Below are 16,778 nucleotides of genomic sequence, written 5' to 3' on the forward strand. Positions count from 1 at the left end.
TGCATGTCCTCTTTACTTGTGATTTTCCACATTATCCATGCATGTCCTCTTTTATATGAATTGGGTGTGAATTAGTTTGATTAATTAATTGTGAATAAAATAAATAGATAATTAAAAAAACGAAATACTATAGATAGATAGATAGATTTAATTTTGTGGCAGAAGTTTGTGTGAAATTTAAATCTAGTTTTTATAATTAGTTATATTAGTTACAAGAAAAAGTACACAAGGAAATATGAACCAGCTGTTGCAGTGAAATTATTTTTTTAATCATTATAGGTTCAGGTTTGGTTATATTTAGTATTTTGTACCAGCTGTTGCAGTGAACGTTATCAATTCAGGTGTGTTAGGATTATCCCTCTATCATGTTCTGCAGTGGAATCTATGACGCACAATTTCACAGGGGAGTGAAGTAGAGTCGATGGATTGTAGTTCAGGCCTAGTGAGTTTAAGAATTTGCTTCAGTATGTTTTTCACTCTTGAATTTGAATCAGTCAGGTATCTGATTTTTGTTTGCAGTGAGTGCCCAAACAAAAAAGTTGAGTGTGTTAAGTGACATCCCAGCAAACATACCCATGTGGGCCTGCTGTGGGTTTTCTGTGGGACAGCTTGGGCAGAGCAAACCCACACTAAAACCATGCAGGTTAGCTGACGTGGGGCCCACAGCAGCTTTGCCCTTTGGGCACTATGTGGATTTTCTGTGGTTAACCCCACTGTGGGTTATAATGTACTATTTTTTTTTTTTTTTTATGATTTTCTTTTTTTTTCATCTACATGCAAATGTTGCATTAAAATTATATTTATGTGTCAATGACAGTAAAATGTAAACAATAAATTGTCCATAACAAAAATGTAATATATTCAATAGCTCATCAAATACTTAACTTAAACTGCACACGGTTAACAAGAAAACCACTCGGTTTGTAGCTGACAGTCAGACAGATTATATATTTTAACATATTACAGTAGTTCAAACCCCAGTTAGACCTCATCAGAACACCCAATAAATCATACATATATATGTTGTAATACAATTTATTCATATTGTTAGGCCTAAATACATAGGCTATTATTAAATCAAATGTACAGATCATTGACTGATTTGTTTATTCATTCATTGTTATTGCTGGTATTTATTAGTGATGTAATAAGGGGTCATATGATGCGATTTCAATTTTTCCTTTCTCTTTGGAGTATTACAAGCTCTTGGTGCATGCAGTGGCAGCTTGGCAGGGGAGGCACGGCTTCCCCAAAATTTTTTAGATGAAAATGGGAGGACGATTTAATTTTAATAAAATTCACAGTTCATTTCAGTTCATGTCTCAGAATGTGTATTTTTGTTTGTAATTTCACAGCTGTAATACCATAACATGTTACTGAAGTTGGAAAGCGCCGCTTTTCAATCGCGAATGTGCCGAATCTGCTGATGTAATTACAACCGCTAATATTAGAGAAGGGGAGGGGGAGGCCGGGGCAGAGATGAGCTCTCGTGCCTCAGTTGGTATAAAAAATTAGCCAATCAGCATCGAGTGTTCACTTTCAGCGCTGAAGGGTGTTGAGAAAAGAAACCTCGCAAAGGAGGCTAGCCTCCCTTCCGGTATATCAACCAATCATCACAGAGATCTAAATTACCTGCTATTAGTTTGAACGTCTCCTGCTGCGCTGATAATGATCCAAGTACTTATGATGAGTAGCGATATTGAATATTTATATCGGCAACAGATTTACCAAGCTGTCATTCAAACAGTATATATACAAATTAAAAATAAAGGGAGGACACGCCTAAGATGGATAGGGTAACGTAACAGCAGTCGCGACTTAATTAAATGGCATAACAGGCACCTCGTTTTCTTAACGTTTTCTGACTAAAAGCAACCAAAAAGCCATTTTAAAGTGGATAAGCAAATAATAATAATAATCAGCAGGGATCCCCAGACCAATACAATTAGTGTGCCTCCTCTATTTTAAAACCCACGAGCCGCCACTGGGTGCATAAAGAAGATCTGTAAAGTTGCAAAGACTAAAGTCTCAAATCCAAAGAGTCTCATTCAAACACGCCCCCACATCTCTACGTCTCTATGTGGAAATATTTGCGTAATGCCGCCCAAATGTTCACACAAAGAAAGAAGGCGTGGTTTCAGTAACAGCAGTAAGTGTTGAAGCAGCCATGTCAGGGAGATGCTGTGTGTTTCTAGGCGAAAGCAAAAGCACTTTATTTGGCCTTCCGACAGTAGGACCGTTTTGTAACCTTTAGGAATCTTTTTAAGATTACTTACAACAGAACAGCTATTGACTGTTCAAACCCATGTTTATTCGCGACAACACGTGCGTTTTGTAAAACTGTGATTTGTAATAATTGTGGATTTGATACGACAATCTGGTGCTTCTGAATCAGATACTGTAAGTATGTTTTGTTTTAGTTTAAGTATTTGCTATTGACTGTTAAAAAACGGAGTTTTGCGCATTGTGTGTGTGTGCGCGCGCGCGCGCGTCCCGTATTTGTTTTAAAGTGTTTCAACCAAAAAAATAGGCCCTAAATATCACCCCAGTTCCTAAAATACTTCACCCTCAGACGTCATCCTGTGTGTGCAGACGAAAGCGTCGGCGGTTAGACAAGTCTTTACCTAAACATTTAGAGAGGCTTTTATCCAAAGCGACTTAAAATGAGGACAATGGAAGCAATCAAAACAAACAAAGAGAGTAAGTCTCAGAGAGATAGAATAGAAAAAGATTAGAGAGCAGAGAGAAAAGAAAAGGAGATGAGAGATAGAAAGGTAGTTACATGTATTTTTTTTTTTAATAGGAGAATAGAGGGAGAGAGGAGAGAGATGCTGTGTTTGTAAGACGAGAAAGGGTCAGCACAGTGGGAGTCAGCTGTAATTTAAAAGTCTGTAAAAGTGACGTGCTTCGTGGCAATAGGTAATGCAGAGCCAGTGGTGGTTTTGTATGCAAACTCAATGCCTTGATTCTTAATTTCTGCAATTGATAAATAGAGGTTCTATTCTTTTTCATTCAAAAATGAATCTTGTAAAATTGGGTCTTGATAAATGGGCAAGAGAGTGTTGTGTATGGACAGAACAAAGCTTGACAACAAGAGTTGTGCAGCATGTTCGGAAAGAAAGGGCCTGAATGTTAAATGACAGGAACCCAATGGTTAGTTAGGTTAATTTGGCTGTTTTTGAGTTAGCCTATGATGAAAACGATGGGTTTGTCGTCTGGCAAGGGGTTTAAAATGGTCGACTTAGCCCCTGTTTTAGACAGAAGGTAACGATGGCTCTTGAATGAGAGGTAGAGGTAATCTCATGAGGTAATGAAAAAGCATGTCCTTGTAAAAGTGGTTGAGGCATATAGATGAATTCCTCTCCAAGAATTGAAGGACCTATTAGGTAAGGACTTGGAGTGTTCCTGAGATGCCCTTTATCAGTCAGTAGGGTGACAGGAGGATTGGTGGTGTGATTGATCAAGCAAGATTTGAAGTTTGGATTCCGCTCTTGGCCAGTCTTAGGTTTTTTTTTCCATTGCTGTGAGAAAGGTTGACTTGGTCGATACAAGTGTTTTTGGCAATAACAGCCAAGCAAGTTCTACGGCGATGCATGATGTGAGTACAGGAGAAATGGGAGCTGGAATAGGATCAATTCCACTTCTGCCTCAGAGATGAAGGAGAAGGATTTGAATAAGTGTATGTTTGTTTGTGAGATGTGCTTGAGGGATTGTCTGTAAAAGTTTGTTCAATGTTTCAAACGTCCTATTAAAATAAAGGAGGGGGAATAGGACAAAGGAGTGAGGAAAATGTTTTAAAAAAGCATGCCGAGAGTTAGACGAAAATTTTGTTATGGTAGGAAGTCTTTTTAGCAGTTGGAGACATTAGCAGAAAGGAAGAGAGGAGTTGACTGTACACATTAGGTCCAGTAGTATTTTGGATTTACCCTTTAGCAGCTCTAAGCTTAGAACTTCGCGTAGAACATCTTCTTGGAAGACAAGGGGCAAACAGTGACGTAAGGTGGAGCAGAAGTATCGGCTAACAGTTATAGGGGAAGGAAGCGAAGATGAAACCATTGCAGATGAGGGTCTTACGTCAAAAGAGCTGTGGAGGGGTAATGTCAGGGAACCATGTTGAGGTTAAGATGAGAAGTTCTGTCATTATTTAGCTCACTCTCATGTTGTTCCAAAGAGTTGGAAGTGATAGATTACTAGTGGATGTTACTAACTCTATTAAAAATGTCTTTGATCTTTCAAGCTGTTTAATGAGAGTTCTGTCATTATTTACTCACTCTCATGTTGTTCCAAATTTGTATTACTTACTTTCTTTTAGAAGAACAATATAATTATATATATCACTGTGTATATACTTATAGAAGAACAACACACACACACATATATATATAGTATATATATACTGTGTATATATATACACACACACACATATATATATAGTACATTTTGGTACATTTTGACAAACACGGAAAGTTAGTTTATTAATGTCAAACCACAAGATGAATAGGAGGGTTTCTTTTCCAGAGACTGTATTATTGTCTCTGTTGGTTTATTGAGATGTATTGACAAATAACACATTCCCTCAATGATTGATTAAATATGTTTGTTTTAATTAATTATATCTAGATTGAATGAATTGTTGAGTGTGAAGTTTTGGTGTTTCCCACAGACTTACACTCTATGTGTGGTGGTACCTTCCCCAGGGGGAAATATATAAAACTGCAAATGGGCTTATTGAAAATGCAAATTCATTCTTTGCCAGCAGGAGGCACTTTTGGAAAGTCAGAATTCGTGGTTTCCCCGGTAACGGCTGTACACATAGCAGAGCTTGCGCTCACTAAAGGAAAATGACATCAAACCTTTTCTGAAAACAGTCGATTCTCTTCAGAGATACATTCATATAAAACACCCGGGCCGCGTGTTGACTTTGAAACGTGCAGAGCTCAGGCTTATACAACGAAGTCAACGCCTTTTGGAAAATCTATTTGTGGCAGGCTTCCACAAATTTATCAATATATGGGAAACACTCCAATACTAAAACTATATCTAAAGTATGCAGCATGGACATTTTGTGTATGGAAAGAATACCTGGTTTACCTAATACATTTGCCAAATTTTGTATTATTCAACAGAGCACTCTGTGTGTAATGTATCCCACAATGCAATGCACCTGACTCAACCGGTGTGATGCATTATTTTAAACATCTCTTTCTTGACTTTCTAATTGATCAGATTAAAAGTTATGACATTATAACACTAATTTGGATAATACATACGTTTTTAAATGTTTATCCCTGCATTTTCCACTGTGCTGTTTGACTTTTTCTCTAGTCTGTAGTATACAGTGTATGTACGCAGCAGTAAGCTAGTATTCTGTTCCAAACATACTGTAGCCTGAGCATCATGTTTCTTTTCCCAACCTGCACCTGCCCAGCATCCATAATCACTCCAGCAGCTGCTTCTAAACGCTGCGTTTGCACTGCTGTGCTCCAGTTGGCCTTCTAATAGTTATCTTCTGATAGCTTTACTCCAGCTAAATGGCATCATAAAAACCTGTCAACACGAGAGTCGGCATCTGCATACCCGCGGCCAGCCTATAGTGCTTTTTTTTAAGTTTGGTTTTAATGTTTTGTTTGAGATTTAGGTTTTATTGGGCATGATTATAACGGAGTGCAGTAAATGGTAAAACTGTCTGCAGTACAAACCAGTGTGTTCTTAATTAAGATAACAGATTAATATAAAATGTTTGGAATGATAGGTTGTCATTATTTGTCAGTATAAACAAACTGTTTTGTACACCTAAAAATAGCTGGAGGCAAATGAGACCAAATCCACTGTATAAAATATAATCTTAGTCTTGGTAATGAATAGACACAGTAATTTGTGGGTTTATAAATTGTGATTTTAATGAAACTTAACATGAATTGCAATATAACACAAGTGAGCAAAAAATCAAATCAGAATTTTTTTTTTTTTTTTTTTTTTTTTATGAAAGCACTCAGCATGCTCACCATACAACTTAAGGGATGACAATTTTAAGTCAAATGTTTCTATATTACAATGGTTATTTCCAAGTACTAATAAATTAGGGTGAGCTTTCATGCATCATGGTAAAAACTGGTTATGGAAGTAACCATTCAAAACCCATTTTATCTCTGTAATATCCTGTTTTCAAAGTGAAACAGGATATTAAATGAGAAAGAGAAGGATGGACTTTGAATTTATCCATTGGGAATTGACTGAATGGAGAAAAATAGGTATTACACACCAGAATGCAATAGGAAAATCTATGAAAGTAGCTTCACTTTTGATTTCGTTTTGTGCTAATCAAAACTGAGTCCAAATGGGTGTTAAACCAAAATGTAAATCTGTACCTTGAATGCAACTTAAGTTGCTTTGAATAAAAGAATCTACCAAATCCATAAATGTAAATAAATTTGGACATGTAGAACTTGCTTTCAAAGCTATAGGGCATCAGAAATCATTGATAGAGGAACAAGACTCTTACTTTTTCGCTACTATGAGGCTGTGATAGAGGGGCTTCACAATAATGTGCAGGTAGAGTGAGCTGTCAATGAGGTACTCGGATGCTCTACGCTGCAGGTCCGCTTCCAACAAGAAGTCTCCAGCCTCCTCTGTGCTCTGGTGGAAGTTGTAGACATGTCGGACCACCACCTTCCCCTGCTTCCGGGCTGAAACGATGACAGTCTTTTGAAAGCTGACGCCAGCAAAGTCTGGGCTCGAGGTGGCCGGTGTGACGATGATCCGCGGACGACCTCCATCAGTACGAGTGGGCTGCAGGGACCCCTGCTCTGGATAAGCAGACCGCACGCTTAGAGGAAGCCAACGAGGAGAGAAAAGAGCGTTCCAGGTCACGCGTTTGCTAGCATCATAGCCGCTCGGTCCAAGTTGAGTCTGAAAACTAAAGCTGCGGTCATCCCTTGTTGGGTTGTTGATGACCCAGGGAGAGCCCCATGCTGGCGACAGATAGTTACGAGGTGTAAAGAGGCTGCAGTTTACATCGAAGTACTTTGCGAGCTGGACGGGTGAGGCTGCATGGAACTGGAAGGCTAGGAAGAGCAGATCACGTACCGATTCGTAATATTTCAACATCACAGACGACTTCTTCTGTAGGTGGAACAAGTGTTGAGGTGATATCATTGCGTAGCGTATTGCTTTGAGTGCGCTCTTGGCCGTCTCAACTGAGGGCTGGTTCTGGTTGATCCAGGCTTCCAGAGCTTCGTACAGCTCTAGTTCACTCTGTAGAACCACATCTGAACGCTGCAGCAAAGTAAGCAGGAGTTCTTCGCTCACGGAGCTCCATTCGGCGCTCTGTAGAACCGACAACAGGTTCCAGGACAGGTACTGCAGGCAGCTGTTCTGCAGGGTCACATCCCCAATCTGTGTGGCGTATTGGTACCAGCTCACCACGTGACCCGTGGGTGAGTCGCTGGACAGGTGCTGGGTCATGTATTGGGTGAGGCCCTGCTGGAGGTCCCACACGTGGTACTTGCTGGCGAGCTTGTGTAGAGGAATGGCTTGGTTCAGACGCACTGTGATGTCACCACAATATAAGTACCTGTATCGAATACAAATATATATTTTGTTAACATCTACAATATAAAAAAATAGTAAAAACAAACTCAATGAAGTTTTATTATTTTATTTATATAAAATTAAAAATGTAAAAATAAACCTATTAATTAATACACCTTGCCTATTGTTTATGGGATATTATAATTTTACATGAATTTTTTGCTCCAGTACTTCAAAATACAACTCAAAAAGAGAAAGAGAATGTAACAAAATGAGATCATTACCAGCAATACATGACTGTCTACCAAAGTCAACTAAAAGGCAAAAAAGATTATGTCATAGACCTTTTCCTATAAAGCCCAGTAGGTTGCTCCCAGCTAGTGGTGTGTTATGGTTTATTGATTATAGATTTAGGCTGGTAACTGTAAGGTTGTAGGTTCAAGGGTAATTAACTATTACCTCAGCCCTAGGTTATTCCCTGGGGGTTGTGCTTGTAATAAGTGTTCTAGAAATCGCTTTTTAAAAAAAATGGCTGTGTGATCAATTAGTAATAAATCATTCACCTAATGAACTTGTCAAAGACAGCTGCACAGTCTGGTGTCTCTCTGAGGATCATGGCAGTGGAGTTTCTGGTCTGTAGGAGCTCATCAAACACGTTGCTCTGTAGAGTCAACACCAGCGAGTGGACCTGGATGAGCTTCACCTCGTCCGTGTTTAAGGTCTGAACACGCAGGATCACGTCACTGCCGTTTCCCTGGGTCAGAAGGGCCTCCATGCGCTGCACCAGCGCCATTGAATGGTTCAGTGTGGTAGCGCTGTTCTCCAACACCACATCTGACTTTAATGCAGCTGTGGGACAGGAATGGGAGATTTGTGAGCAGAATGGATTAAGAAAGATGGCTTTTTTTTAATATCTCACAACTTCAGAAGAGCAAAAAACAATTTTTGCACATTCAAAAACAAGAACAATGCTTATTATGAGTAGTTTAGATGTTCTTGCATGCATTTGCACTGCATATTTTATCAGTTAATGAATAATGAATGTAGCCATTCTTGCTTGTATGTCATCTGTGCAGTTGGAACCAGTGTTGTGAATGCAAAACACACCCAAAAATGTTTTTTCCATCCATTTCTTTCTGGCACTCAACTGCAAATTTTCTTTTTTCCAAGCAATCAAAGGCATATAAAATTAAGTGTTAGACAAATTATATTGCATTTTGGCTTCCAAAGGCACTTTAAGTGTGAAAGAGCCCAAGTTCAGGCTGAAAAAAGGAGGCCAGGCAAAAGTTTGAATACATAATCACAAGCCAGATCGGAATGAAAGACTGCTGCTCTTCAAGTCATGTGACTCATTCACTCACACCTGACAGTTTGATCGGTTCACTCGTTTGAAAGCTACTGCATTTCCTGTGAAGATGGTGACCTCTTATAAATGCAACATTATGTCTATACAAATACTTTAGATATTTGGATTTTTATGTGAAATCATGTTTGTAATCTATATTAGATAGCCTATATCATTGCACTTTTGTGCAAATTATGCAACTACTGTATAGAAAATGACAGTAAAATAAAATAAAAAATGAAGTCCTAATTGCTCTGATCATATTATAGATGGCTTTTTGAATAAAAATTGGGGGAAAAATTTAAAACGATTGGAAAAAAAATCTCATAACACAAAAATATATAGCCATTCTAGCAGTGGCGGGCTGGCCATCTGGAGCACCAGGAGAATTATATCACGTGTAGGCCACGTAACCTGTATCCCTCCATCGCGCGGCGCGGCCCACTTAAGTCAAACATTCTAAATAATTAAGCGCGCTCTGGCTATCTTCTGGCTAGCTTGTTAATGTCAAAATGTTTGAACTAGCCAATCAGTGTAGAAGGTGGAATTTACTATTCACAGACGCTGAGCTGCGCGAATGCGTGAGGTAAGATGTAAGCATGCTAAACATGACGAGACAATTCAGCAGTATTTACCAAGAGTTTACAACAACAACAACAACAACAATAATAATATATTAAACGACAGGCATTACTTGTTAAGAATGCAAACTACTAGGGTCCTTTTCAAATTACTCTAAATTTAATGCCATTTACGTTATTCGTCACAATGTAGCCTACATAGAAACATTAATGTAGCAGTTATCAGCAGACATGAGATAAGAGTGAATGTCTGTAGATCTATTCAGAATTTCTTGTTATTTTACGTCGAAGAAACTGTTACAGAAAACTCTAAAATATTATTCTCAAACTTACACTAGAACATTGTAAATCTGAAGATTTTCGTCTTCAATTGCCGGGATTAGGATATATATTATAATAAAAAAAAAATTGCCAATTAATTCACATGCATTATTTTATACTTCGAAAGCTTTAAGTAATTAAGACTTTTTATTTATTTTTTGAAAGAAGGCTGAATTTATCAGATCAAAATACAGTAAAAACATTATTATGAAATAATGCATTTAAAAGTGTTTATTTTTATTGAAGATATTTTAAAATGTAATTTATTTCTGTGATCAAAACTGAATTTTAGCCTATACTCCAGTATTCAGTGTCACATGATCTTTCAGAAATCATTCTAATATGCTGATTTGCTTAATTATTATCAGTTATTATTTGTGCTCAATTATTAATAATGGTTCTTATTATTATCAGTGCTGAAAACTTTTTTTTTTACTGTGATACTTTAACGTTTTCACGATTATTTGATGAATACACAGTTAAAGAACAGAATTTATTTGAAATATTAATAATTTTGTATAAATCTCTTACTGTCATTTAAATCCATTTAATGCAACCTTGTAGAATAAAAGTTTTTTTTTTTTTAATCTTACCCCTGACTGAATGGTAATGTATCACATTTTTCACAAAAATATTGGGCAGCACAACTGTTTTCAACATTGATAATTATTAAAAATGTTTCTTGAGCAGCAAATCATCATATTAGAATGATTTCTGAAGGATCATGTGACACTGAAGACTGCAGTATGGTGTTGAAAATTCAGCTTTGCATCACAGGAATAAATTACATTTTAGCATGTATTCACATAGAAAAGAGCTATTTTAAATTGTAAAATTATATATTTCACAATATTACTGTTTACTGTATTTTTCAGCATCACAAGAATTGTTATACTCCACAATTGGAGCACTATTCAATAAAATGACAGGAGATGTTATAAATATATATATTCTAAGTTTTATTTGTTGTTTGTTTAATTGTAATTGTATTATACACATCATCTAATGAAATATGCAACAATTTGCAAACATTTTAGAATACCATTGTTACCATTGCATGCCATATTTTTATATGAAAATAAACAAGCTGAAAACACTAACTGAAAAACTTGTAGTGCTTTTCCATAGTATTAAGCCTCAAATGTCAACTATACATCGGATTGGTTTCTTCTTGAAATTATAAAAAAAAGTTAAAATATGAATGGTATTATAATGTACGAAACTAAAATTAAAACAATGGGAAAACCCTTAAGATAACATGTAGAAAGAAAAAAAAAATGCATCTTAAGCACGCAGAATAATATAAGTGGACTTTTACGATTAATTGCCACTTTGAACGATTACGTAATTGTGGCATCGGTAATTGTAATCACGATTAGAAATTCGATTAATTGTGCAGCTCTTACTTTTTTGGTTAATTGCTGAATAAAATGATTTATTAGTTCAATAGAAAGGCACCATAAAAAATGTCCGGGTATGGTGGGCTGCTCTGTGCCACAAAGTCCAGGGCCACTTTTTATCCCCAGTCCAGCCCTGTATTCTAGCAACTACTAAAAAAAATCTATGATCTTAAGTAATACATGGATTTTAAAAATATGTTTGGCCAGACAGACCACGGCAGGAACGCTTCCTCCGGAGTACACCATCTCTCGTCCTCTATTAATGTTGTCCTTCCTTGCTTTCCACTCCAGCCTCTCTCTCTGTGTGCTGCCCAGTCTCCCTGTCCCACACTCTTTATGTAGGACGTTGGCACATCGCTGAGCATCTCTCAGCCTCATGAAGCGCATTGATTGGTGGAATCCGGCTGGGCCGTTGCCATGACAACCGCTTTGATTGTGAGTTTCTCCTCTTTCAGTGTTACATGATATCGATCTGTGGCACTGGGCCGCATGTTTGGACTGAAGTGGGCGTCTGGAGTGGGATGCGGTCTACACATGGGGGCTATTGCTATTGTATTAGCACAAATAAAGGAAAAGAATACACTGGAAGATAAATATCATTGCACATTCTTGCACAATGTGGGATTCCTTATGGATTTAGTAACATCATAAAACAAACGCATTCACAAATCACTGATTGTGTGAATAAATACCCAGTCTGCACCATATATCCACTCGAAAATTAAATAGAAAAGCATGAAAGAGAAATAAAACCATCAAAAACCAAAGTGTAAAATTGTACAACAAACAAAAAGATTATATATATATATATATATATATATATAGTGACAATCAATGATCACTTGCTTTTAAAAAGTAATATCACATCTTTCAACAAGCCACAGTTTCAGGTATCGTTTTTGGCATAAAAGGTGCAGGATGAGAACAAATGCCTATATTTATATTATAACACCAGATAATACCCTTTTCTTTTTTAAAACAATATTTTACTTGAGTCTTTTTGAGTATTAAGGGACCAAATGCATGTGAACTCACTGTGCATTACATAAAAGTGTGAACTAATTTATTTTTTGCATTATACACAATCCTGCTACATCCACTTGTAAATATTTTAGTACAAGATCCATCAATATGGTATTGTTGACCAGCAGAGGTAGCAAAATCTGTAGAAAATTGAAAGATACACAGAGAGATAATACAATACTATATGAAACAAATAGCAGTGCATCATGTGGAGGTCTTGGCAGCCCTGTCCTGCTCTTTTTTGTCTCTCTGCTTCTGCTTCATCTGTCTGTACAGCAGCACCACTCTCTCGCGCTCTTCCTCCACTATCCTCTTCCTCGCCATAGAAGGTTTGTTGAGCGACACAGCACTGTGACCCAGGAGGGAGTTCAGGAGAAGATCTTTGGTTGCCCCCTGGAGGAATGATCAGGATGATAGTAATGAACGACCAGCATTGATTAGCATCTCATAAAGGAGTGTATGCACTTAAAGAATTTACCTGGGGCTTAACTCAGGATGTTTTTGGTTTAACAGTATTTGTTGGAGTCTCAATGGCGAGTTATGGAAAGTGTATATGTTATATGTGGTTTGGTAATGATGGAATATGAATATGTTTTGCAATTTGATCCTGAATTTTACAGACTAAATATAATACAAGTAATGCATGCCTTTGAACATCTCCTCCTCTTCATGTTCCTCTTGCTGGTTTAGCTTCTTTTTCTGTTTCTGAATTTTCCCTCTATGGAGCCTAAAATAAAGACAAAGAAACTTTAACACACTAGTGCCGCATCAGAAATTAATACAGGCTTCATTTATTGAAAAACCTGCATAATTACTATATGCATTTGCACTGAAAAACTGGCAACAACAGTTAATCTGATCAGCTTTAAATGTTTAAGTGTTTTTTTTGGTTTTACTTTTTTTGTATTGTTGATATACTATAATAGTTTTTGTTAATATTATATTTTATTTTTTTAACTGTAGTCTTAAATTTGTTAATTTTTTTATTTAATTAATTCTAGTATTATTATTTTAGCATTATTTATTATTATTTTAGAATTTATTATATTACGAGATATTTTACTACTTTAACAAACTAAACAAAAACTAAAAATGTTGCATTGGAAACTGGCTGAAATAAAAACATAATATAATAAATATTATAAAAAAAAAATTCAAACAATAAAAAAAAACAAATTCACATTATTTTAAAGAAACTTTTTTAATGGGCTTAGTTTTAGTTAACAATAATAACCCAGTGTGGAACTAACCATTTCTTTTTAGTGGGTTTCTTCTCCTCTGTCTCCACTTCTTTCTTTAGCGTGACCTCCGGATGTCTCTCTTCCTGGATGTTCGTGAGGAAGAGGACATGCTCAGTCTCTTCGGTCATGCGGCGGATATAATTCTTCTCGGACTCAAATCGCCCTCTGCGGAAGTGTGGGATAGGAATATCTCCTGAGAGCATCTTTGGCTTAAAGGCTAAAATAAGAAACATATATGAACATACAGCAAGACGTCCCCTCCTCCGCTGCCCTTGCCACTAGCCGTGTCATTGTGCAGTTTTAGTGGGCCAGTATCTTGTCTGCAGATGAAACCCAGACAGCATGCGGCCCTCATGATCCACCTCAGTTTTCAAACTGCTAGACTACATGCAATTGTTTCTACAGAATCCCAGTAAATCCACACTCCACTCAACAATAAATGGGTAACAATTATATGGATTGTCAAAAAAAAAAATCTTATTAAAGTAAAAGATCAGACTGGGCGAAAACACTGTTTCAAAATAATCACTACTGGCCCTCCAGGCATTATGACAACAATCCAACAATCGTTTTTCATGTAAGTATGGGTCTGCATTTATTGTGCGGTACAAACTGAAACACTTAACATAATTTTTTAAAAATTGTGTAAGACTGGTAGTACCTTTTTTCCTATTTTTTCATGTATGTTTATTCATATCTTTACTCTTATTTATTTCATTTGATTTATGATGTATTTTTTGCAGGTGATCATCTGATGCAAGCTAAGCATTTTTATTTGACTTCTTTTTACTAATAAAAGACAAGACTCTCTACAATCAGATATTAACCTCAATCAATTGAGTAAACAAAAGCAATGTCTGAGCAATGCTAAATAGTGCAACTGTGAAGCAACAAAATGGTTTTCAACAAGGATGCTGGAACCTATATTTAAAAAAAAATTTAATAAAATGAATTAAATAAGAACTTTTTTTGTCAGTGTATAAGAAAAACCTACCATTCATTTCTTTAAAAAAATTAGAATGCAGGATGAACATCATTTAAGAAATATACACAACCAAAATACATTTCCATGACTTTTACAGTCATTTCTGTCTATGAATACACGGTCTATGAAGGTGGCATTCTCAGTTTTCAAAGGTGAATATTCATATATCTTCATGTGGAACTTAGGCCTTGTAATAAGAAATGACCAATTCTGACGAATGCAAGGCTACTAAGCGTTACATCTTTAGACATACCCGAAAAAAAGCAGATCTGCACTGCACGTTTTTTGTAAACCCATATGACGTATATGGCTAAAATAATGTATTCTAGAATCTGGTTGTTAGTTTACTTCATTTTATTGGTGTTTGTTTACCACTTGACAAGATTTCCAGACACAGCCTCAAATCTCTCCGAAACACTCTTATTGGAGAAGTTTTAAGCCTCTGGTTTACCTGAAATGCTTCTCGTTCTTCTGTTGTTTGAGCTGTTTTTCTGTTTTCATTGTGTAGTTTTCAGTAAATTACGCTTCCTCCAGCGGACGGTAAACTCGTGGTGTGTTTCTTCTGCTCGTCTTCCTCTACGCCGCGGAGATCAGCAGCGCGTTACTGCCACTCTCTGGTGATGAATGAACTCGCACTGTTGGTGGTGTTTCTGTGGTAAATCACGTTTTTTAGATATTTTCTGGTACTATATCACACGTTTTATGGCGTTTTAGTAAGTTTTTTTCTCCTCGTTGCCCATTTCTTACTTGTGATTTCAACAAAAATGTGAGTATCAAAGTTCATTAACTTCTCTTTGATTTATTTCCTCCCTTTTTGCTAAATGGCAATTAGCCTACCGCCAATATTGTTCACGCTCAAGACGGCGATGTCAGATTGATCGGTGATCATCACCGTAACTTATTAATTTGCTTAATTATTTACATTATAATTATGGTAACTGTTTCATGACCACACAAGTCAGTAGGCTAAATGAAGTCGCAGATGTCCTATGTTAATAATTGTAACTCTAATGTTGTTGGGGGAAACCCCATATAATTTCAATATTGCTTTAGTTCCTTCCTGTCCTGGCTTTGTTGACCTGTATTTCTGGACTTGTCTGAATCACATATTTCCTCTTTCCATTATTTCTGCTACTGTTGGATCAAACATTTTCTTTGACTCTAACCATTTTAATCAGGAGCTACCACACCTTTCCTTCTGTAGTGCATCCACATGCTTTGAAAAGAAATAGGTTCTGAACATATGATTTCAGATTAAAATCATGAGGTGCTCTCTTGGCGCAGAGTGCTGTGAATTCATGACCAACTGAGCTGACAAAATTTTTGCATATATAATATAATTAAAGGGATACTCCACCCCAAAATGAAATGTCATTAATCACATTAATCACTCATTCTAAACCCTATAAAAGCTTCGTTTGTCTTCGGAACACAATTTAAGATATTTTGGATGAAAACCGGGAGGCTTGTGACGGTCCCATTTACTGCCAAGTAAAATACAACGTCAAGGTCCAGAAAAGTATGAAAGACATCATCAGAATAGTCCTTCTGCCATCAGTGGTTCATCCGTAACATTATGAAGTGACAAGAATACTTTTTGTACGCAAAGAAAACAAAAATAATGACTTTACTCAACAATTTGTCTCCTCTGTGTCCCTTCACATCACCGTAGCACCATTTTGGAGAATATCCGCTGAATGCAAGCAACATACACTCTTCTATGTGAGCCGTGCCACATGGATGCATTGTTTTCATTCAAATCAAAGCGTAAATACACGTAGAAAACATATCCTTGTGTTGCGGCTGACACAGAATAGCGTACACACTGCTTGTGTTCAGCGGATATTTCTTCACTTACAAAAAGTATTCTTGTCACTTCATAACGTTACGGTTGAACCACTGATGGCAGATGGAGTATTCTGACGATGCTTTTCATACTTTTCTGGACCTTGACAGTGTATTTTACTTGGCAGTCAATGGGACAGTCACAGGCCTCCCGGTTTTCATCCAAAATATCTTAAATTGTGTTCCGAAGACAAACAAAGCTTTTATGGGTTTGATACGACATGGGGGTAAGTGATTAATGACAACAGTTGTCATTTTGGGGTGGAGTAACCTTTTAAGTGTCATCTAGGGAAAAAAATGGTTAAATGTCGATTTCTTTCATATAAGCTTTATATTTATTTCTGAAACTTTGAGAGTTTTTCTTTAGCGTTTAAATATAAATGTAAAAACAGATAACATCTAAACATCTGTTTTTAATTCTAAATATTGCATATGACACATAAAGTGTTTTCCAGGCAATGCTATATGGGGGAGAATAAAAGCTGCATTTTGCAAATGTGTATTGCC

General features: G+C 36.7%; 2 protein-coding genes across 2 annotated transcripts; both read right to left on the minus strand.

Annotated features, from left to right (window-relative positions):
• Nucleotides 1-5,878: 5,878 nt before the first annotated feature.
• Nucleotides 5,879-11,960, minus strand: btbd17b (BTB (POZ) domain containing 17b). The gene is given in 4 exon segments (XM_042718065.1): nucleotides 5,879-7,573; nucleotides 8,094-8,403; nucleotides 11,375-11,459; nucleotides 11,462-11,960. Coding segments are annotated over 4 exon segments (1,551 nt in total). The 5' UTR covers nucleotides 11,543-11,960; the 3' UTR covers nucleotides 5,879-6,498.
• A 181-nt stretch (nucleotides 11,961-12,141) lies between these two features.
• Nucleotides 12,142-15,020, minus strand: ccdc137 (coiled-coil domain containing 137). The gene is given in 6 exon segments (XM_019122364.2): nucleotides 12,142-12,593; nucleotides 12,679-12,758; nucleotides 12,848-12,927; nucleotides 13,451-13,658; nucleotides 14,103-14,230; nucleotides 14,878-15,020. Coding segments are annotated over 6 exon segments (735 nt in total). The 5' UTR covers nucleotides 14,928-15,020; the 3' UTR covers nucleotides 12,142-12,404.
• Between the last annotated feature and the right edge of the window lie 1,758 nt (nucleotides 15,021-16,778).

The sequence above is a fragment of the Cyprinus carpio genome, chromosome A3 (genome assembly GCF_018340385.1).
Source record: "Cyprinus carpio isolate SPL01 chromosome A3, ASM1834038v1, whole genome shotgun sequence".
Classification (NCBI taxonomy): domain Eukaryota; kingdom Metazoa; phylum Chordata; class Actinopteri; order Cypriniformes; family Cyprinidae; genus Cyprinus; species Cyprinus carpio.